This window comes from Pteropus alecto, unplaced genomic scaffold (assembly GCF_000325575.1).
Source record: "Pteropus alecto unplaced genomic scaffold, ASM32557v1 scaffold146, whole genome shotgun sequence".
Lineage (NCBI taxonomy): Eukaryota > Metazoa > Chordata > Mammalia > Chiroptera > Pteropodidae > Pteropus > Pteropus alecto.
The window spans coordinates 23,488,814-23,510,799 of NW_006442107.1; the positions used below are offsets into that span (position 1 = coordinate 23,488,814).

The 21,986-nt window shown below is 37.5% G+C and overlaps 2 protein-coding genes, 1 non-coding gene and 1 pseudogene across 9 annotated transcripts in view; 1 reads left to right on the top strand and 3 right to left on the bottom strand.

The window, feature by feature from the left end:
* Positions 1 to 1,733, bottom strand: part of RIOK3 (RIO kinase 3) — a 20,258-nt gene extending 18,525 nt beyond the window's left edge. Inside the window, exon 1 of the mRNA XM_006920029.2 lies at positions 1,408 to 1,733. Within this exon, the coding sequence (XP_006920091.1) occupies positions 1,408 to 1,470 (63 nt within the window). The 5' untranslated portion in view covers positions 1,471 to 1,733. The remainder of the gene's footprint in view (positions 1 to 1,407) is intronic.
* A 6,265-nt stretch (positions 1,734 to 7,998) lies between these two features.
* On the bottom strand, positions 7,999 to 8,117 carry LOC112469369. The gene has a single exon (XR_003042612.1). It is a non-coding gene; the product is annotated as a 5S ribosomal RNA (ribosomal RNA).
* A 3,491-nt stretch (positions 8,118 to 11,608) lies between these two features.
* Positions 11,609 to 21,986, top strand: part of TMEM241 (transmembrane protein 241) — a 110,366-nt gene continuing 99,988 nt past the window's right edge. For all 7 annotated transcript variants that reach the window (XR_001517660.2, XR_003042596.1, XR_003042595.1 and 4 more), the window contains exons 1-3: positions 11,609 to 11,771; positions 15,634 to 15,680; positions 21,040 to 21,117. Coding sequence is in view for 4 of the 7 variants with exons in the window: in XM_006920030.3 (XP_006920092.1) it covers positions 11,700 to 11,771; positions 15,634 to 15,680; positions 21,040 to 21,117 (197 nt within the window). In the remaining 3 variants the exon portion in view is untranslated. The remainder of the gene's footprint in view (positions 11,772 to 15,633; positions 15,681 to 21,039; positions 21,118 to 21,986) is intronic.
* LOC112469334 lies at positions 18,338 to 18,460 on the bottom strand (annotated as a pseudogene).

Sequence of the window (21,986 nt, forward strand, 5' to 3'; positions counted from 1 at the left end):
TTTCCACTTTCTCTATGTAGGTTTCTGTAATCACTTTCGTCTTCCCAGAGGTTAAAGGAAAGGGTTATGTGAAACTTGTAGCATCTTTCTAATTGTTTTGCCTGTGAAAACGCTATTTTCCCAATAAACTGTCAATAAACCCAGGATGATTTTTTTTGTTGCATGATAAAAAATGAAACTTTACAGTTCTGATGATGTACACTTAAATGAAAATATGACTGAAATCAAATATTTTATTATTAAATTAGTTCTGTTAAGTAAAATTTGTTCTGAGGTCAGTATTCTGAACAAAGGCTAGTCTCACTTGACATTTTTAGCAGCCTTTATAGATACTTAACTGGAAGAATCTAACATCTAGAGTATGTATTTATTAGTATCCGTCTACTCATTTTGTATGCCTACTGATCTTAGCCTTGTAAACAAGGCCTTAACAGAAAAAAAAAAAAACCACAATATAACATGTAATGTAACCACAATTGCCAATGGAATATATTAGATTCTCCCTACAGTAGTATGAGAACCTTAATAAAATTAATTTTCATTTACTTAGCAGCTAATTATTTCCCCCTTTTTCTGTTAAGACCTGGCCTGAAGACCCAATGAGATTAACAAATGGCCCTTTATGTGGAACAAATATTCTGTAATCAGCATGTAAAACACAATTATTAAAAAGTGGGATTCTTTCACAACCTTAATTTGAGGAACACAAAATCCCAATTGAAGCAAGCCCTCAATAAAGTAGCAAAAGTCTTTTCATCCTTCCAAAGAAAGTCTCATTGAAAGGAGCAACCTGAAAACCAGAAGCCAAATGTGAAATGAACGTAATAGTTGCCCATTATAGGAAAATGCTGAAATGTTACATCCCAGGCAGATGGTAAGAATTTATAACCTTTATACAGTATGTAGGGTACACTTGAGTATTAGCCTGGTGGGGAGGGTGCTCCTGGATTTGTCTTTTACTACTTAAAAAACAAGAAACTGCCGAAGGATAACCCACACTTGTCAAGTTCAGGAAACAGCAGCCTAAATCACCTTTCTGCCCGGTTTCCCGTGTGATTGGGCTGACTCACTTGGCTCTTGAAAAACAAGACGGTACTTGCTTTCCCTCAAACGTCAAAGTCTCTAAGGGAGTGCTGCCCACAAATATGCTACGGAGGTTCAGAAAGCAAGGGACAGACCTAGAGAGAGCCCGAATCGCCCAGGGTGGCCTCTGGCAGCCCAGGGGCCCCCTCCCCACCTCTCCCACCGCAACCCCGGCAACCCTGGCTCCCGTCCCTTCTGACCCACGTCGCCGGGGTCTTGTCCAGAACTTTCCGAGTCTCCTGCGGGCCGCCTCGGCACCTGTCACCCTCTATGGGACCAGCCCAGGCTACCAAGATAGGTGCATCAGTCCCGACCGCCACTCACCTTGCTGGGTCCCCAGGCCGCTGCCGGCCTGGGCTCAGGCGATGCCACTTCGACCAGATCCATGTAGGGGAAGAAGCTAGCGACGAGAACAGAGCAGAGAGGTGGCAGGATGGGAAAGCAGCCGCCGCCGAGGACACAGGCGGCGGGGCAGGGACGACGGGGTGCCGGTGCCGGAGCCGAGGTGACAGATGGCGGCGGCGGCCGCCGCGTCCGGAACTAGACCTCTTCTCTTCCGCCCTCTCTACTGGGACCGTGGCGCCCGATTGGCCACCGCCGGGGCTCCGCCTTAAGTCAGCTTTCCCCGCCTCCGGAGGGTCGCACTTCCGGCCTCTGCCGGCTGGTGCTTGCGGTCCCTGTCGCCGGTGTGGGGCGGAGCCCGTGTTGGGTGTGGTTTCCTCTGGCCAGCGTCTGCTCTCGCCAGTCTCTGCCCTGGCCCGCACCGTCTTACCCTTCCTTCCTGGCTGCGGGAGATAGCCGCTAAATCTAGTTATCTGCGTTTGACTGCGTGGACTATAAATAAACAAGCTAGCGAAGCTCTTCGTTTATTATTTCCCGGATTAATTCTAAACTGGGATGGTTTGGGAGACAAAAAAGCAGGTGTAGACAGCGGAGGGAAGCAGAAGACAGTCGCATTTTTATGTTATTGTCATCAGGAGGCGGGGCATGGAATGTGAAAATTTCTAAAATGCGTTATACAACATTGAGCACAAATAGGACAGTCTAATTAAAATTTTGATTCGGTATTTTGTGGCGAGATTCTCATAAAGTGACTAGATAAAAATAGCTAAGCATTACATTTCACTATATTCATACTGTATTAATTTGTCAATCTGAGGCACGACAGGGCAAATTTCCTGGATTTCGGGGGAGACCAAGCCCTGGACCAAGAGAAGAGGGTCCTTCCGCGGAGAGTGTGGAAAGAATTCAAGTCATGTGTTAAAGTGATATTGAAAAGGAAAGTTCATTAGAAAAGGGGTAAGAATCCACACACAGATGTGGTCTTTGGGAGGCTGAGCGAGACCCAGGAAGACACGGAAAGACAGTGGGGGAGTAAGGGGCTGAGTGTTCAGTGTCAGTTTATCTGTCATTCTTTAGTTCCCATTTCCTTTGAGGGCTATACAGTGAGGAAAGGGAAGGGGAAGAATATGTAGAGCCAGCTGGCTGCCACTTCCCAGCCTTTAATCCTTAGGTTCCCATGGTTTTAGCCCTAGGGAATGACTGTTGGTTCCTCTTTCCCCTTCACAGGTGTGGAGAATAGGTTGTTAGTAATCCCAGTAGAAAGCTTCTGTTGTTCTGAAGGTGTCCTCCTGGACTGGCTATAGGGCTGATCAGCATAGTGCAGTCTCTGAATGTGGCTTGATTAACATTTTTAATTCTATTTCCTCCTCCCTACATTAAATCCTCAAAATAATACTGAGAAGTAAATTCTATCATTAGGTAGATTTTACCGATAATGAAACTGAGGCACAGGGAGGTAAAATAACTTGCTCCAGTTCATATAGCTAAAGTAGCAAACCTAGGCAGTGTGGATCTGGAGACTGGAGCTAATAGACTGCATAGTGACTATTCAGATGTTCTAGAAATACATACTGAATAACAGTGTTTCCTCTAAATTGCAATTCTGAGCCAGGATCCCTAATTGTCTATGCTTGAGAACCCTGGGATACTGACCTTGACAACTCCCATTAGCACACAACCCTTGCCCCTTTCCCATTCCAGGTCAGAAACACATTCTGAATCTTCTAAAAACTCTAAACTAATATGAGGCAAAACTATAGCTATATAATAGGATACAGACCCATGCTTGGCAACTGTTGCTCATATTTATGAACGTATGTGGAAATTGCATTCCCTCTTAGTGTTCAAAGGATTACAATTGGGATATAAATATTTGAGGAAAAATAGGTGTAACCAGGAATTAAATAGACCCCTCACTTCTGGATAAGAAAGAAACAGGAGAGAGCATCAACCAAAAGAAGTTTTTGGAGTCTTCTATTATTTTTTGTTTGTTTTGTATTTTCTTTTTGCTGTATATATTTTAAATTTATTTTTCAATTACAGTGACATAAAACATATTAGTTTCCTGTGTAGAATATAGTGACTAGACAATTATATAACTTATAATGTGACCATCCCAATAAGTCTAGTGCCAATTTGATATCATTCATAGTTATTACAATATTAATGATTATATTCCCTTTGTTGTACTTTACATCCCCATGACTGTTTTTATAACTGGCAATTTGTACTTGAAGCCTCCTATTGAATAAGTCCAGAATTTCTACTAAAGAAAAAGATTGAAAGAAAAACAGCAGATCAGAAAGAAAGGCCGAAACACAGTACATGACAAAAAAATGTGTCATTTGGGAGAAGTATCAGGAAAGGACCAGAAGTTGAAAGTAGAATGAAGAATCTGGATATTAACTTTAGATCATTTATTCAACAAATTTTTATTGAGTGCTTTCTGAAGTGCCTAACATTGAAATGGCAAATATGAATAAAAATATGTGCCTGTCCTCATGGACCTTGAAATCATAAACAAAAGTACAATTAAGTATTAAAGATGCTATGATAGAAGCTATATGCAGGGCCCTGTGGGGATTTAAAGGAGTGAGAAGTCAGATCTACCCACATGTTCAGAAAAGGTTCCATAAAATAGATGACACTGAGCTTAATCTTGCAAGATGAGCGGGCATTAGTGAGATGGGCTGTAGGGCAAGTGGGGGCTTCCACACATGAGGAGCCGTATACAGCATTCGTTGGAAAAGAGCAAGTGGTTTGGCCTGGGAAGACCTAGGGTTCACCAGGGGCAAAGTAAAAAATTAGGTTGGAGAATTCAGGCAAGGGCCAGGTCCAAAAGATTTTAATGCTAAGGACTTCAGAATTTAGACAATAAAGAGTTATGAAAAGGTTTTAAATGGAGAGAATAATGTTTTCAGATTTGCTTACTAGAGAGAGAATTCTGACAGCTGTGTGAAGAGTGGATTGATGAGGGGTGAGGCTAGAAACAGGAAATTTGCCTGGTGATTGATGATGAGGGTTGCCTGGACTTCCACTGACACATTATTTGAATGTGTTAATACTTTCAGTCTAATTTCAAGTCTCAGAATTTTTTTATTTCTTTAAGGTGAATTTGAATATTCTAACTCATCTCATTTCTCTTATTTCCAAGATTTCTGGTGGTGCAGGGTGCCTGATGGTAGTACTAGGTCGGGGTAGAGTGGAATGGGAGATAAGGCATCTCGATCAATGGAAATCAAGAAGCCGAGCTAACTTCTGCTTTCAATAGGTTGGCTGGATAGATGGTGGTGTCTGAAGATCTGGTTTAAAGAGGAGATGAATGAGTGTAATAAGTCAGACATAGAAAGATAAATACCATATGATCTCACCGATATGCATAAATCTAAGGAACAAAAGCAACGAACAAACTAAACGAAAACAGATTCATGGATACAGAGAAGAAACTGATGATTGCCAGAGGGGAGGAGGCTTGGGGGACTGCGTGAAAAAGGTGAAGGATGAAGAAGTAAAATTAGTAGTTACAAAACAGTCATGGGGATTTAGAATATAGCATAGGATAAAAAAAGAAAAAAAATCCTACATGATCTGCTGTCCTGTGCATCTTAGACCTTCTCTTGTATCACTCTTCCTCTTGTTTACTGTGCTCCAGCCACTCCGGCTTTTCTCTTCTCTAAACATTCCATCTCAGGGCTTCTGTGCTCCTTCTCCATGCCTGAAACTACACTGATTATGTCAATTTTCTCCCACCCTATTTTCTCTTCATTCCATTCACATCCTTCCCCACACACCTTCCCCTGGCTGCATCCTTCTTCTCTCTCAGGTATCTGTGCAAATATCAACTCCCCAAAGAAGCCTTCCATGAGCACTCAATCTAAAAAAGTCTATCCCCAATCTCCCATCATCCTCCATCTTTTTATGTTATTTACAGTACTTTTTAGTATTTAAATTTATCTTGTTTATTTACTTGTTTACTCGCTCATTGCCCATCTCCTGTTAGGATGCAAACTCCATAAGAGTAGGAACTGTTTCTGTCTCATTCACTATGTGTCCCTAGGACTGAGAACTGTGATTGGTAAATTTGTTGAATAAACTCTGGCTGGATCAATAAAATAAATAAATAAATATAAGGGCAATGAGAATAATCATAATTTTGGATATGTTACATTTAAGTGGACTAAACAGTTGGTTGTTCTTCAAAAAGTTAAACGTAGAATTACCACATGATCCAGAAATTCAACTCCTGGTGTATATCAAAGAGAATTGAAAACAGGTACTCAACCAAAGTCTAGTATCTGAATGTTCATAGAACCACTATTCATAATAGTCAAAAGGTGAAAACAACCCAAACGTCCATCAGGAGATGAGTGGGAACATATCTACAATGGAATATTATTCAGCCATAAAAAGGAATTGTTATGGATTGAATCGTGCCCCCTCAAATTGAGATATTGAAGTCCCAAACCCTAGTACCTCAGAGTGTTACAGTATTGGGAAATATGGTCTTTAAAGAGGTGACTGCATTAAAATGGATTAGAGTGGGGCCCTAATCCAATGTGACTAGTGTTCTTACGGGAAAGAGATACTAGGGGCATGTGTGAGCACAGAGGGACAGCCATATGAAGAGGCAGTAAGAGGGCAGCCATCAGCAAGCCAAGAAGAGTGGCCTCAGAGTGACCCCCGTCAGTACCTAGATCAGAAACTTTCGGAGTCCATAACCAAGAGATAATGCATTTATGTTCCTCAGATACACAATCTGTGATATTTTGTAATGGTACCACAAGAAAATGAATATAAAAATGAAGTACCGATATGTCCTACGATGTGGATAAAACCTCAAAAACATTATGTTAAATAAAAGAAGCCAGACACAAAAGGCACATATTGTATGATACAATTTACATGAAAAATCCAAAAAAGGTAAATCTATAAAGATAGAAGACAAATTGGTGATTGCCAGGTAATGGGGTGGGGAGGCAGGCAATAAAAAGTAACTACTTAATGGATAAGGGTTTTCCTTTTGGGATAATGAAAACTGGAACTTGATATAGGTCATGGTTGCACAACATTGTGAATCTACGCAAGGCCACTGAATTTCACATATTAAAATGATTATATTTATGTTATGTGAATTTCATGAGAGAGAGAGAGAGAGAAGAGTGCACTGTTTAAGAGTTTTAGGGAAAAAAAAGAGATTTAGAGATAGAACGGATGCAAGACATTCTCAACTCAGAGGAAGCCACAGTGAAGCAATGGTAAGGAGGTAAGGATGAGGTTGAGCAGCTTAAGGGATTAGGATAAAATGCTAAGATATTAGATGGGTGATTCACATGGACCTTAAAACTACTCAGCAAGATGTCAGAGCTTGGGGTGGGGTGGAAGAGTGGTAGCAAGTGTCGGAGTCTTCAGAAAATGTGCAGATTGTTAACCCAGAGGTCGTTAGACGATACTGGTAAGGAAGCTTAGGGACAGTGATGGCGGGATGGACAGAGATGCCAGAGGAGAGTCGTGTTCCTGAAAAGGCGAAGATAGCATTTTGGATGCTACATTGGAGAGAGTGAAGAGTGCTGAACCTATTCCCTGCCCTGAACACCAGAGGGAAATGAATAGTCTCAGAGGACAGTCAAATTTTAGAGAAGGTAAGCTATGCAGACAAGGGCAGTTTTTTCATCATGGGATAGAGTTCCAGGTTAAAATAGAGTTTGTGGGTTAACAATTTTAATGGGTTTGTGTCTACAATTAAGGTAAATACCTGATGCCACCAACCATATGCTTCTTAAAAAGGAAGATACAAGGAAATATTGACAAATTTTACAGTTTACATTTATAAATATTGTTAATAGGGAAATATGGTTTACCAAAAACAGAATGTAGTTTTATGTTATTTAATAGTGAGTTCTTGAATGGAGTTATGGCCATTTTGCTGTGACTTGGAATAAGCACAATGTTTAAAGGATTTAGCTCCAGTTTTTACTCTCTTTCGTCTCTTTTGAGCTCACTGATGTTCAGCAGAGAGAAAGCTATTCTAGAATTTGCGCTACCTAAACACATAGAATCAGCAGATTCTTTGGCTGCTAAATGAAACAGAAATAAAGCTCTTTAGTTTTTATTATTAGAATTAAGTTCATTTTGCAAGTAGCTGTTTCAGGCAATCAACAAATATTTATTAACTGCCCAAAATATTCCTAAAGTCTTGTGGGAGACAGAAAAATTTGTGAGATTACAGCTGGAGAGATAACGTATTCACACAACATTAAGTAAAAACACAACACTTCTATCTCAAAAGAGTGCATGATTAATTGCCAAATGACTGCTATGGACAATGAATGCTTCAGGAAGAGGTGCCACCAAACTAGGCCATGAAGGCTAGAGAGAAACTATAAAGCTAGTTTAGATGGAAGCAAGGGTATAAGACTTGGCATAGGGCAGGAAAGTTTATCATATGTTAAGTGATGACTTAGTATTTTCATAAGGTTACTAGAGTGGAATGATATGGATATGGGTCAGTTAGATTCATATGGGACTCAACAGTTCTGAACCCTATGTAACTCATGGCCTTTTTTTTTTTTTTTATGCCTATAGCACCTGGTCGTCCTAGGTGGTCTCCCATCCAAGTACTAACCAGGTCCAACCCTGCTTAGCTTCTGAGATCAGACGAGATCAGGCACATTCAGGGTGGCATGACCATAGACCTCATAGCCATTTTTTAACAACAAATATTTTTGTTTTGCTACCTTTACTGCACATTTTAAAAATTGATATAATGCTATAATTGTAAAGAATGAATAAAAGAATAAAAAATATGTATTTAATTCCTTATTCTTTAGATACATATATGAGGTATCTAAAGTAGTCAAACTCTGAGAAATAGAAAATAGAATGGTGGTTGTCAGGGGCTAGGGAAAGGGGGAAAAGAATTGTTTAGTGGGTATAGACTTTCAGTTTATCAAGATGCAAAATTCTAGAGATCTGTTACATAGCAATGTGCATATAGTTAACCCTACTGTACTTGTACACTGAAAAATGGTTAAGATGGTAAATTATGTTATTTTTTAATACAATAAAAATATGAATTTGAATATGCAAATATGTCTAAGAGTGAATTTCTTTTCATTTAGTTTGTTCAAGATTCATTGTCCCTACTGCGTTTGAGGATTTATGCCTTACGTTTGTTCTGGGAAAAAATGCCTTTCTCAAATTCTCTATATTCTTCTTTCATATTATTAAATGCATGTTAGATCTCATTCTATCTTCCATGACTCTTAACTACTTTTTTATACTTTCCATATTTTTGTCTCTTTGTGCCATGTGTCTTTTATTGAAGTAAAGCATACATACAAAAAATACAAAGTAATAAGTGTACAACTAAATGAATTTGCCAAGTGAGCATACCATGGAACCAGCATCCATATCAGGAAACAATATTACCAGCTCTCCAGAAGTACTCTTTATGCCCCTTTGCAGTTACAGCCACACTCCATGGTAATCACTATCCTCTCTACCTTGGTTTTGAGGTCGATGTTGTCTATGGGTGTGGTTTTGCTAGGAGCTGTTTTTTTTTTAATAACAGTTTTGTTGAGATATAATTAACATCGCACATAATTCACTTATTTAAAGTGTATAATTCAATGATTTTTAGTATAATCACTAAATTGTGCTACCATCAACCAAATTAGTTTTAGAACATTTTCATCACCCCATAAAGAAATCCATGCTCATTAACAGTCACTCTCCACTCCCCTCACCTTCTCCTCCCAGTTCCAGGCAAAAAGTTTTCTAGTTTATGTCTCTATAGATTTGCCTATTTGGAATATTTTATATAAATGGAATCATACCTTTTGTGCCTGGCTTCTTTCACTTAGCATTTGAGTTAATTTTTGTATGTAGTACAAAATAGGGGTCAACTTTTATTCTTTTGCATGTGGATATCTAGTTGTCTCAGCACCATTTGTTGAAAAGTGCTATTCTTTATTCATGCATTGTCTTGGCACCCTTGTCAAAAATCAATTGGTCATGAACGCGAGGGTTTACTTCTGGATCTCAATTCTACTCTATTGATCTATATGTGTATCTCTGTACTAGTACCATACTGTCTTGGATACTGTAACTTGTAGTAATCTTTGAACTCAGGAATTGTGAGTCCTTTAACTTTGTTTTTTCTTTTTAAAGATTGTTTTGGGTACCATAGGTCTCTTGAATTTCCCTATGAATTTTAGGATCAGCTTGTTAATTTCTGCAGAGAAACTAGCTGAAATTTTGAAGGAGGCTTTGTGTTCATTTTGTAGCTCAATTTGGGGAATATTGCCAATTTGGGGAATATTAAGTGTTCCAACCTATGAGCATGGGCTATTTTTCTATTGATTTTGTTTTTCTTCAGTAATGTTTTATAGTTTTCAGAGTACAGATTTTGCTAAAGTTAATAAGTATTTTATTCTACTTAGTGCTATTTTATATGGAATCGTTTCCTTAATTTCATTTTCATATTGTTCATTGCAAGTGTATAAAAATGCAATCAATTTTTGTGTATTGATCTTGTATCTTGTAATCTTGCTTAACTCATTCATTAGTTCTAGTAGTATTTCTTTAGTGCATTATTTAGGATTTTCTATATTCAAAGTCTTGTCATCTATAAAACAGTTTTAATTGTTTTAATTCTTTTGCAATCTGGATGCCTTTTAAAAAATTTTCTTGCCTATTGTCTTGCCAGAACCTCCAATACAATGTTTAATAGAAGTGGCAAGAATGGTCATCCTTGTCTTGTTCCTGATCTTAGGGAGGAAAACATTGTCTTTCATCACTAAGTATAATGCTAGCTGTAAGGTTTTCATGGATGCCTTTTATTAAGTTGAGGAAGTTCTATCCTATGCCTACTTTTAGAAATATTTTTATCATGGTCTCAAAGATCTCAATTAACAACATAAGTAGTTAAACCTTTCTGTATGTATAGAAGGCCTACCTCTATCTCATATGTAGCAGCATATTGTTTGTAAATATAAGACCTGACGATTTTATTCTTATTCAGCCTTAGATTAGTTTGTTTTGTGGAACCCAATAATGCAGCTTTGGAAAAATCAATAGTTCTGGCAAGCTCTAGCAGTGCATTCACTACAAATGTCAACTTGTGTTTGTGTGGTTCTTTACTGTTCTAGTTGTTTCTGCTTATTAAACAAATTCTGTAAAAAAAAATGTGCTAACTAATAACTAGGAAATAATAAGGCCTGAATTGAATTTGTCCATCTACTAAAAGAGCTCGGGGAAATCTCAGGTAAATACCAACCATTGATTTCAAGCAAATTCTATTAGGCAAAAATTTTCTTTGTAAGGACTATTTAGCTCTGAAATAAGTTTTCTAAAATACTATCAAGGTAAAATAACTTTTTGGTTTGTCTTTTATGTAGACAATGCGTCCAATGTTTTGCTTGGATAATGCAGTTTGATAAACAATTTTACATGGGGAATACAAATTAAAAAGAATAAGGTTTCTAGGTGTGCGGGGTATTTCTAAAAATCCGTGTATTTCTACGTATGGGGAACACTTGCACCTCTAGTGCCTGACAAAGTCCACCATTATGTTTTCGTGTATACTTATTACTATTTGCCAGAAGCCTAACTAGGTCAATTTTCCACCCTAGAGACTAGAAACAGGAGCTGTGTCTGAGACTCTACTTTTGGAAGGATTTCTTATTTTATGGAAATTTCAAAACAATGGAATGACTTGTCCTAAAGAGGAAAAAAAACCTCATTTTAGTTTCTGCTCTCCTTTAAAATAACATTTATTGTTGTTAGCTTTTTTTGTGTCGATTACAAAAGTATTAAAGAGTCATCGTAGAAAATTTGGAAAATTCAATAAAGCACAAACAACATTTTGGTCTCACCGTTTAGCGATAGCTATGAACATTTTTCTTTAAACGGTAATTGGGTGTCGTGAACTGTTTTGTCATCTGCTTTCTTTCATTCTACTTTTTGACAACTACTGTCCTCTCCTTCTCTACAGGTGGTCGTGAGCCCTCCCTTCACTGACATAGTTCCTTCCCCACGGTCTTCCACATTCCTTCCGCCAGCAACACACCGCCTCGCCCACTGCGAGTCTGCGAGGCCTAAGGCGGCACTGCCCCTTTAAGAACCAGGCGCCGGGCGGGGCTCGGGGGCGGTCCCCGCGCCGATTGGTGGAACTCGGGGCCACGTGGCGGTCCTGGCAGCTGAGGCAGCGGCCCAACTCCAGCGGCGGCTGTGGGGATCCCACGGGGTCCCCGGGAAGGGCTGCAAGTTGACAGATGTGCATGGGGAGGTGCCTGGTCGGCCTCACCTTTTGTACCTGCTATCTGGCTTTTTACCTCACGAACAAGGTGAGGGGGGCGGGAGCGGGGAGGCAAGGATTGCACGTGAGAGATTTGAGCCCCATCATTGTACGCGGAACAAATGGAATCTCCATTTTTTTATCTGATTTTTTTTTCTTGATGGTGATGGAGAAGAAACCGACTCTGTGTGGGATGCTCTTTTAGAAATAGCATCTGTTGAACTGTACTGCCCTGTTTCCCGTCCTATGTAAAGCATCCTGTACGTCTCCTGGGAAACCGGATTTTTTGACTGGCGATTTTGCAAGAACTTAATTTTGGGCTGTATGAACTACCTTTAAGAGAAAGAAAAAAAATTAGCTCCAGTTCCCCTGGGAAGAAAAAATAGGAGAAGAAATCAAACGCACCTGCCCCAGAACCCTCACAAGATTCTAGAAGCTTTTAAGAGATCCATCCATCACCATCTCCGCTTCAAACCACTGATTCCTAAACACTTCCAGTATATTCAAGAGTTTTTCGTAGAATAATTTTTTAAAATAAATTTTAAACTTAAGTTTTCTAAAGTAATATCATGGGATCTTTTTTATGATGAGGCAGAAGAACAGTGGTACCAATTGTTTTAAGAATGGGAAGCTGGCCTTGGATTTGGTACATGCAGGGGAATATTGGACCCTTGAGGGCTAAGGCGGGGGCATTAACCATTGTTCTGGACTCTGGGATGGTCACCAAGTCAAAATTGTGATACTAGGCCCAGGACCGTCTTCCCCCATTGTAGGATTTTTATAGCTTTCTCTACCCACCCTCCCCTCTGCCGCCAAAAATAACCAAAAACAAAAACAAAAACAAAAACCACTCTTGCTCTCTGGGAAAGAACCATTAAGAAACAGTATTTTCTTATACCGTCTATCTTAATATGAGTAGCTGTCTTCAGTATATTCAGAGGGTGCTACTGAAGCTCCTTTCCCTTGTTCAGTTGATATTTAGTTATGGTGATGAACCTTTACGGATCCACTAATACCATCTTGCTGGGAGGCAATGATGGGTTTGCATCCTGGTTCCACATACTTGGCCTTTGGGACTTTAATCTCTCTAAACCTAAATATTTTAAATTTAAAATGGGATTAAAAAGTTCACTTCAACGCGTTGTCATGAAGATTAATCAAAACGGTGTTTATAAGGTGGTTGGTGGAGTGCCCAATTTCACAGTACATGCACCATAAAGTAAGTGATAGTTATTCTAAAGAAGGGAAGGGAGGAAGGAAAGATAGTCTTTTGCTTATGGTATGACAGAGAAATCATTAGCTTTTAACAGATTTGTTTTTTCTTCATGGGGCAGGGAGCTAAACTAAAAGATTTGTGTGTAGCATCTATTCAGGAATATGTAAATTTGTGAAATCCTGGCCTTTTCACTTAACTATTTTAATTTGTTTAGCTAACTTGATGAATATATTGATAATGTTACAATTTTAAACAGAATGACCTTCCTTTTATTTCCATATAATCATCAGACGAGGCAGAGTAACACATTCTTCATGATAGCCCACAAGTCATGGCATTGGCCAAGAAAAAAAAAACGTGTATCTAAGCAAAAAATTCCAGTGGGCATCGGATTTAGTTCACCAAAATTTATACCCCCTCTGGACGCACATTTGCATCTGAGGCATTATTTTTGTATTGGGACACCACAGCATTTAATAACTAATGTAATTATGACTGAGTACCTTCTATGTGCATTATGTTGCAAGGTGCTAGATAAAAATAAACCAAATCCTCATGTTCCTGGGAATATCTAATTTGAGTAATAGAAATTGTAGATTCCCAAGGACTCTCAGAATTTAAGCAGTAAGACATCCTTCTGCATTTTCCATGATGGCTTGGAGTGCTTTGGTTTAGGGCTCTTAGGAAATATTGGGAGCAGATGGAGAGTAGGAAAACAGCAGAAGGCAGGGAAAAGAGGAGATGAGGAGACTGTATAAAGAGGATGGAGGAGGTGAAGTCAAGAGTGGTGGAGAGCAGATGTGAGAGCCAGGTAGGGATGGGAGAAATGTTTGTACATAACAGGATTCTGGTAGGAACTTAATAAGTCTTAGATTACGTCATTGTTTCATCTTCTCAACCAGGACAGTCACCCTTCCAGCAGCCAAGGTGAGTAGGCTTAGATCAAGTAGAGGTCAAATGGGAAAGGAGCTGTGCAGTGGGCACCCCATGGGCATTTTCTCCTGCACCTAATCTCTGCCAAATGAATTTTCTTTTGAATTAGTGAAGGTTTTTTTGTGTGTGTGTGTCTCCAACACAGGATTTTTTCTTCTAGTTTTTAGAAGACTCTCTATTAGTTTCTTTATTTTCAGATTTCTCTATGTAATTTTCTCCTCAAACTATTTCCTTCTCTATTTATAGAAAGAAAATTTATTTTAAAATCTTTGTACATCTTAGATTAATCCCTTAGTCTATTACTCTTTAAAAGGATGGTTGATTTTTGTTCAGAGCTTGAACAGCAAGTGTTCTGGCTTTCCTGACCTGGCTGGACCAGTCAGGGTAGTATCCATCCTGTGGGAGGCTCCAGCAGTAATTGGACCTAGGGCCCAGGCAGCCATCTGTTACCCTTCAATCTGTGTGAGGTTCCAGCAGTAACTGGATCTAGGGTACAGGCAGCCACGTGTCCTTCCTCCCATAGCTAACAAGCCTTCAGTATGGATGCAAAGTCCACATCTATTCTCCTTTCAAAGTCTCCCAAATTGCTCCTTCTTTTTCCTTGAAAAGCTCTTACTGCTCTTCTACCAAATAGCATGTTGATCTGAGTGACATTTTTCAAAATATGAGGGACTGCTGAAAAGAGAAATGTTTGGGTCTTAGATTTCCCTTGTTAGAGATTTTATTTTTTCACTTTTTCCCCCACTGTTTTTAAGCAAGAAGTGAGAGCTTCAGCGTTTTCTATCTCCCTCAGTATCTAGAACAAAGCTCAGCACACAATAAACTAAGTAAATATATATTTTTTATCTTCACAAAAGTTAAGGGTGATGCAGGACATGGCCCAGATGTTCACGCAATCCTCTCTCTTTCTCTATTTTAGAATGACAATATCAGGGAAAAGTGGGGAGGAACGTATTGAATTATGTGAGTAAATAGACTTCAGAGAAGAATGTAGGTTTATTTCTAATAAATACAGACCAGTGCACAGTCAGTTAGCCAGAATTGTGTTTAGGAGCTCATACACGGCAATTTTTTGTAGGCTAACCCACAGGGAAAAAATAGATATATAAACTTGCCCAACACTAGTCTACATCATTTTTTAGATCACGTGAAGAATCAGTAGAGTCTTTGCCTAAAGCCATTTAATAATAGAAAAAATAGCAAAAAGATACCCAGAAAGGTAGAATATAATACCCAGATACTAGAAAACAAAACACAAAACCCCCCAAATGGAAGGGAAACAAAGGAGAGACCAGGATGCAGTTCTTATTCCAAGAGAAACAAAGAAAGGGGTTGGATTTTTAGATAAACTGGACAGTAGATGATACCCAGAGAAAACAGACTGCATTTGGGGATTTGTCCATTTTTCTCTGGAGTTTCTATGGTTACAACATGACACTTCTGCAGTCTGGGAAGATGCTAGGGGTCAGCCATCCCAACATCAGACCCAGCTTCTGTCCCACTTTGCTCGTGATACTGGTTCCATTCCCCAACTGAGATGGTCAGGCTTCTGATGACGCTGGGGGAAAGCAGGCCCACTCTAGTATAACTTGGAAGGTATGACTTGCCCAGTGTGTGGTTTTGGTTGGGAGGGCATAGGAATAAAGGCCTTCTTGAAACTTGAATATACTTATATGTTTCTTTGGTAGGGATTTCTTTGATTATATGTCTATCGATTTTCTATAATTCAAAAATGTCCATTAATCTGGTATTTGTTTTTCAGTATGTCCTGTCTGTCTTGAAATTTACCTACCCTACATTGTTCCAAGGGTAAGTATATTTTATGCTGTTTATACATATTTGTAGGAAATATCCAATCAGCATCAATAAATGCACTTTGAAATATTTTTGATGACTGCATAGATTTTTCACCAAATAGATATAATTTTTTTTTAGCCATTCTATTAATGGGCATTTAAATTTCATCCTTTTTGAGGATATAAAAACAACAGTGTTATCAGACATTTTTTTGTATTCAACTCTGCCAAATTTCCAACTATTTCTTTGGAATAGATTCCTACCTAAGAAATTTGGATTAAATAACTTATTTAGTATTCTTCTTGAATATTAACAAAATTTTTACCAAAAATGTTTTGCCATTCTATTAATGGGCATTTAAATTTCATCCTTTTTGAGGATATAAAAACAACAGTGTTATCAGACATTTTTTTGTATTCAACTCTGCCAAATTTCCAACTATTTCTTTGGAATAGATTCCTACCTAAGAAATTTGGATTAAATAACTTATTTAGTATTCTTCTTGAATATTAACAAAATTTTTACCAAAAATGTTTTACCAATTTATGTTGTTACCCAGCCTGAATATGAAGTTCTATAACATCGTACTCAAACTATGAGTATTTTTTCTCCTTTCTACTGATTTCATTAGCCTAAAATGGAATCACATTGTTTTATCTTATCATTTCTTAAATTATTCATGAAGTGGGACAGTTTTGTTATGTTTATTATTGATCTTTTTTCAGTGAATTATCTATTTGTGCCTTTTATCCTTTTATTTTTACTACGGTTTTTAATATTCTTCATATTTTAAGGATGCCGACCACTTTTCCATTATGTTTATTGGAAATTTTTATTTTTTGCAGTTTGTTTGTTCTTTGCCTTGTCTTTTTGTTGAAAATTATTTTGATTATTTAAATATTTTTTAAGAAGTGACATTGTAAAAAATTTATTATTTGAACATAATAATGAAGCAACAGAGAGAGCTGCAGATGACTTCAATGTGTGGTCTTGTGACTGAGGGATGCTATTATTAGAAAGAAGATAGAAGGAAAAAATGGTGTAGGGTCAGTCAATAGTCTAGGTATTTTAGGAGCAGGACGGAGTGCTCTGACACTCACATTTCTCTTTTTCACCTCGCCCCCACCATTTTTTCATTTTTTAAATGGTTTATTTTTATATGGGAAAATATATTGCTAGTTGCTTTGTGATCACTACCATTGCCTTTATGTTTATTCCTCTCCGTTACAAGAGCACATAGACATGATCTACATTTCGTTAAAGCTTTATTCAATTCTTGGTCATTGCTCATTTATTTTAGTATATGGTGCAATTCTTGGTCATTGCTTGTTTATTTTAGTATGTGGTGCAATGTGAAGAAATTGTTCCTCCTCTTGTAATTTCATTTCTACTAGCTCCATTTATTACATTTTATTGTTTAATGCTTCCTTTGTCTTTGAGTTGTTAATATAATTTATAAGGTTGTTTTTCTAGGGTCTATTTTTTATTTGGTAATAAATTTTTTCTTTAGCTTTGTTTTAGGAATTATCTTGGTAATAAATTTTTTCTTTAGCTTTTTTTTTAATTACAGTTGACATTCAAAATTATATTAGTTTCAAGTGTACAACATAGTGAATAAACATTTATATAACTTAAGAAGTGATAACCCCAATAAGTCTAGTATAGAGTCAATTTTTTAGATATTTATTTGTCAGCTCTTATGGAAAGGGGCTAGTACTACATTGTTTTTAATTATTATAGCATATAAGTATGTGATAGAGCTCATCGTTCTTCATTCTTATTCTTTTTTTTTTAAATTATACGAATGCAAACAAAAAAGCAGGGGTCATGATCTTAATGTTAGGCAAGGTTGAATTCAAGATATAAAGCATTAAACAAGTGAAGAAAGACATGTTATATGCTAAAGTATGCAGGTCAAAATGAAAAGACATTATAATATTGGAATATGCAGTTCAAAATTAAAATGAAATAGGGATGAATACCTACACCAGCCAAACAACAGGACATCATTTATCGAACAAAAAGGGCAGGAATCCCAGGGGTAAATAGGAATATATAGTACTAGTACACAATTTACTATTTTCTGTGACAGTTCAGTTGGGCAAACAAAAAGCTAGCATATATATGTGCTCAATAATACAATTAATAGGTAAATATCAAGTGCTATATCTTGAAAATAGAGATTTTGTCCTCATATGCCCATGGAATATTCACTGTGAATAAAACAGCAGTAATTTTCAAAAAGTAGCAATCCCAGTGCACTAAAATTAGATCTTAATATCAGACACAAAAATCCCTACCTACAAATGGCTTTTGGACATATTCTTCACTCATATGGAAAATATAATTGAAAACTATATTGAGATATAGCATTTTACCTAGAAGATTTGCGAAATAAAATTTCAAAATTTGATGATAGAATTGGTGAGAATGTAGAAATGGGTACTCTCATACATTGATCATAGGCTGGCAAATTGCTACAATATCTATGAATGGCACTTTGGCAGTAAATAACAATATTGCAACAGTTTAAGTCTTTTAATTCAAGAATTCCAGTTCCAGGAATTTGCCTGAGAGGTTTACTTGCATTTACATCAATGAAATATGTACAAAGATATTCATGTGAAACATTGCTGCTCTGTTTGCAGCAGCAAGCATTTTATTTTAAATGCCTACAGCACCTGGTATTCCAAGGTGGTCTCCCATCCAAGTTCTTACCAGGCCCAACCAACCCTGCTTAGCTTTCAAGATCAGATGAGATCGGGCACATTCAGGGTGGCATGGCCGTAGACAGCAAGCATTTTTAAACAAATTAATTTTTATCTATCTAGAACCAATTAAATAAATTATATTGTATTCTTAATGGAATACTATTCAAATATTAAAACATAATAAGGAAACTCATGTATTGACATGGAAAATTTCTTCAGGATGCATTTAATGGGGAGCAAAAGCAACTTCATTACAGTATAATATACTACCATCTGTGGAAATGTGTGTGTGTTTCTTATTTAAAAAAAATAAAGAAATTAGTGAGAATGATTATAGATAGGAGACAGTGGAAATGGTGCTGATAGTGGACAAAGAATGAAAGAACCCTTTTCATCACTTTTTTATCCATTTGGATTTCTGTTCTTTATATTATCACTGATATGTTATTTTTTTAAAAATTTATTTATTTATATTATGGTGACATTGGTTAACGAAATCTAATAAGTTTCAGAAGTACTTTGTCAAGTTTTTCTCTAATATTTCATAACAAAACTTTTAAAATATTGTTTACGATTATGTATACTTCTGTCACTAAAGCTGGGATATCATGAATCAGAATTGTTTTCCGATCCTGATTGTCCCTCCAAGGTAGAGAGATTTAGCGAACTTATGTGGGAAAGGATGATCTTTACATCTGACTTGCCTTTCCCTCTTCTCGTTTGTAGATTGGTCAGACTGAATATACCTTCCCTCCAAAAAATGTAAAGGCCTCAAATGCACTAGTTTTAAAAAAATCCATTTTGTCACTGGAGCATCCCCAATGCCTAGAATAATTTCTGGCACATAGGAGGTACACAGTAGGGCAGAGTAACTCATTCTACAAATATTTATTGGGAGCATACTATGTGCCAACCACTGCTCTAGACACTTAAGATTTATCAGTGGAGAAAACAAAGCTCCCTGCCATTGTTAGCTTGTTTTTCTCTTCTGCCTGTCTCTTAAATTTACCTGCAATGAATAGTACCCTTTGTCCAGTTGACTCACTCAGAAACCTGGTAGTTATTCTTGATTCCTTTGTCTCCTTCATCTCTAAAATGCAGTTAACCACCAGGATCTAAACATGGTTAGAATCTGTCTACCTTCTTCCTCCAATAGCCCCTTCCTGGGACACTGTCATCTTAAATTACTCTAACAACTCCTAACTTGCTTTCTGGCCCCTGGTCTTGCATCTCTCAGACATTCTCTCCCTTGTAAAGACAGGGCGCTTTCCCAAATGTAATTCTTTATTATGGGGGCTGTCCTGCCCATCTTAGGAAGCTTATCAGCATCCCTGGCTTCTCCTCACCAGGTGCCAGTAGCAACCCTCCCTTCTTCCACCTCTAGCAGTGACAACAAAAAATGTCAGCAGCTACTACCAAATATCCTCTGGGGGGAAAAACCATTTGGTTGAGAACCACTGTTCTAGACCATCTGTTCTGCCTGTCAGTGAATGCTTCACAAAGGAGGAGACATAAAACCTGGATCTTTTAGGATAAGCAGGTGTTCACCAATACACAAGAAGATGTGAAGAACATTATGAGTCAAGAGAACAAACAGCACGTACAAACTGTGGTGTTGTAATACATGGGTGGTGTCTTAAGTCATAACTAAAAACAAGGTTTTGAAATTTATGAATGATTCATCTAAAATAAAAAAGCAATTAGAATGAAACAGGATGAAGTTATGCCTACAATTCCCCTTTCATTCATTTGGTATTTTGCCATGCTTTCTGCATTGGAAGAGAGAGGGGCGTTTATTTTATAACCTGTGCTCCCCCCGAACACTGCATGCCAAGGAAGTGTGTCTCGCGTGAGCTTCATGACACTAAATATATTGTAGCAGAAAAGAAGCTGAGGATTGCTATCTGCAGCAGTAGGAAGAATCAACCATTTTTAAAACAAGCAAAAGCATGATTAAGTTTGCATTTTAGAAGAAACCCTTTGGCTGCAAGGTAGAGAATATATGGCGTGGGACAACCGTGGGGAGAGGGCACTAGTGCTGTGGTTCAAGAGTAAGATGATGAGTCAGCATTAGGCAGAGGTATGCAGCATGGACAGGAAGACTTCAGATTTGAGAGCTGTTATGAGGATAAAATCAATAGTATTTTGCTACTAAATGAGGGAGGTGAGGATGAAGGAAGGACTAGGATGACAGCTAGGATTCTGGTTTGGCTGGTTAGGGATAGTATGAGGATGATCAAGATGGATGGGGGAAGTTCAAGATAGGGTTTTAGGCATGTTATATTTGGGAGCTTGCGGGGTATCTGGGTGAGAAAGGAAAGTGGGGATCATCTGTAATGGAAAAAGAGGTAGCTGTGAGCGAGGTTGTTTAGGGAAAGTCTAGAATAAGAAAAGAGTACCAGTGTCAGCACTTAATGCTACAGCTGGATTCAAGGGAATAATAGAAGCTGAGAAGGACAGGTCTGAGAATAGGGACGATATTTAGGAGAGAGTGGGAAAAAACTTAAGAAGGATTGGATGTGTATGTTTGAATCAGTCAGCAGATCTTCCAGGGCTAGATGGCTTTTAAGACTATGGCGCTCTGTTAAATTCAGATTAAAAAAATAATAAAAATAAATAACAATTAAAAAAAAATTCAGATTGGCCCTTATCCTTTTCAGGTGGCAGACATTAATCGGTGGACTTTTGCTTCATGTATCATGGAAACTGGGCTGGGCTGAGATCAGCAGCAGTTCAAGGTAGAACAACCTTTTCTGTGTTTGATTTATGATTCATACCCTGCTTCCTTTTTACATTACTTAATTTCTTATGGTTTTACGTTGGGAAACACGGATGTTTATTTGAGTTGTTCAGTCTCTTAGTTCCCTTCTAACCTTGAGATTCAATGATTTTATAATCGAATAGAAGTTAAGTAGTGTTTTTCTGGTTAGTAATGCCACTAATATAATATTAAAATTAATTGAGATACAATTTATGATACAACATTAATTCGGCTTTGTTTTTGACCATAAGACCACTATAAATGAATTTTTAAAAAAACTTTAAAATTTTTTTGGTAATTTTTTAATTTTGAAATTATTTCTGAGAGTTAGGAATTCATACACACTTCCATACTCTTTGCCCGGATTTCCCAATTATTATGTTATCCTGCTTCTTTTATAATTTTTTTATTTATGCCGATCTATATCTATATCTATATATATCTATATATATTGATGTATTTTATTTTTCTGAACTATTTGAGAGTAAGTTGCAGATTTGAGAGTAAGGTGCCTCTTTACTTCTAAATTCTTTAGCGTGTATTTCCTAAGAGCAGGGATACTTTTTTTATATGACTAGAGTACAGTTATCAAAATCAGGAAATTGACATTGATACAATGCTATTATGTCATCTACAGACCATATCCATATTTTGCCAGTTTTCTCAATAATATTCTTTATAACTCTTTTCTCTGCCCTACACCCCCAAATCTTGATCCAGGGTCCAATTTATATCACACATTACATTAATTGCTATGATTCTATTGAGACAGCTTTTCAAATATATTTAAAAGAAACCTCAAAGACCATGACATTTTTCAGCCAAAATTATAATCCTGCCTCACCT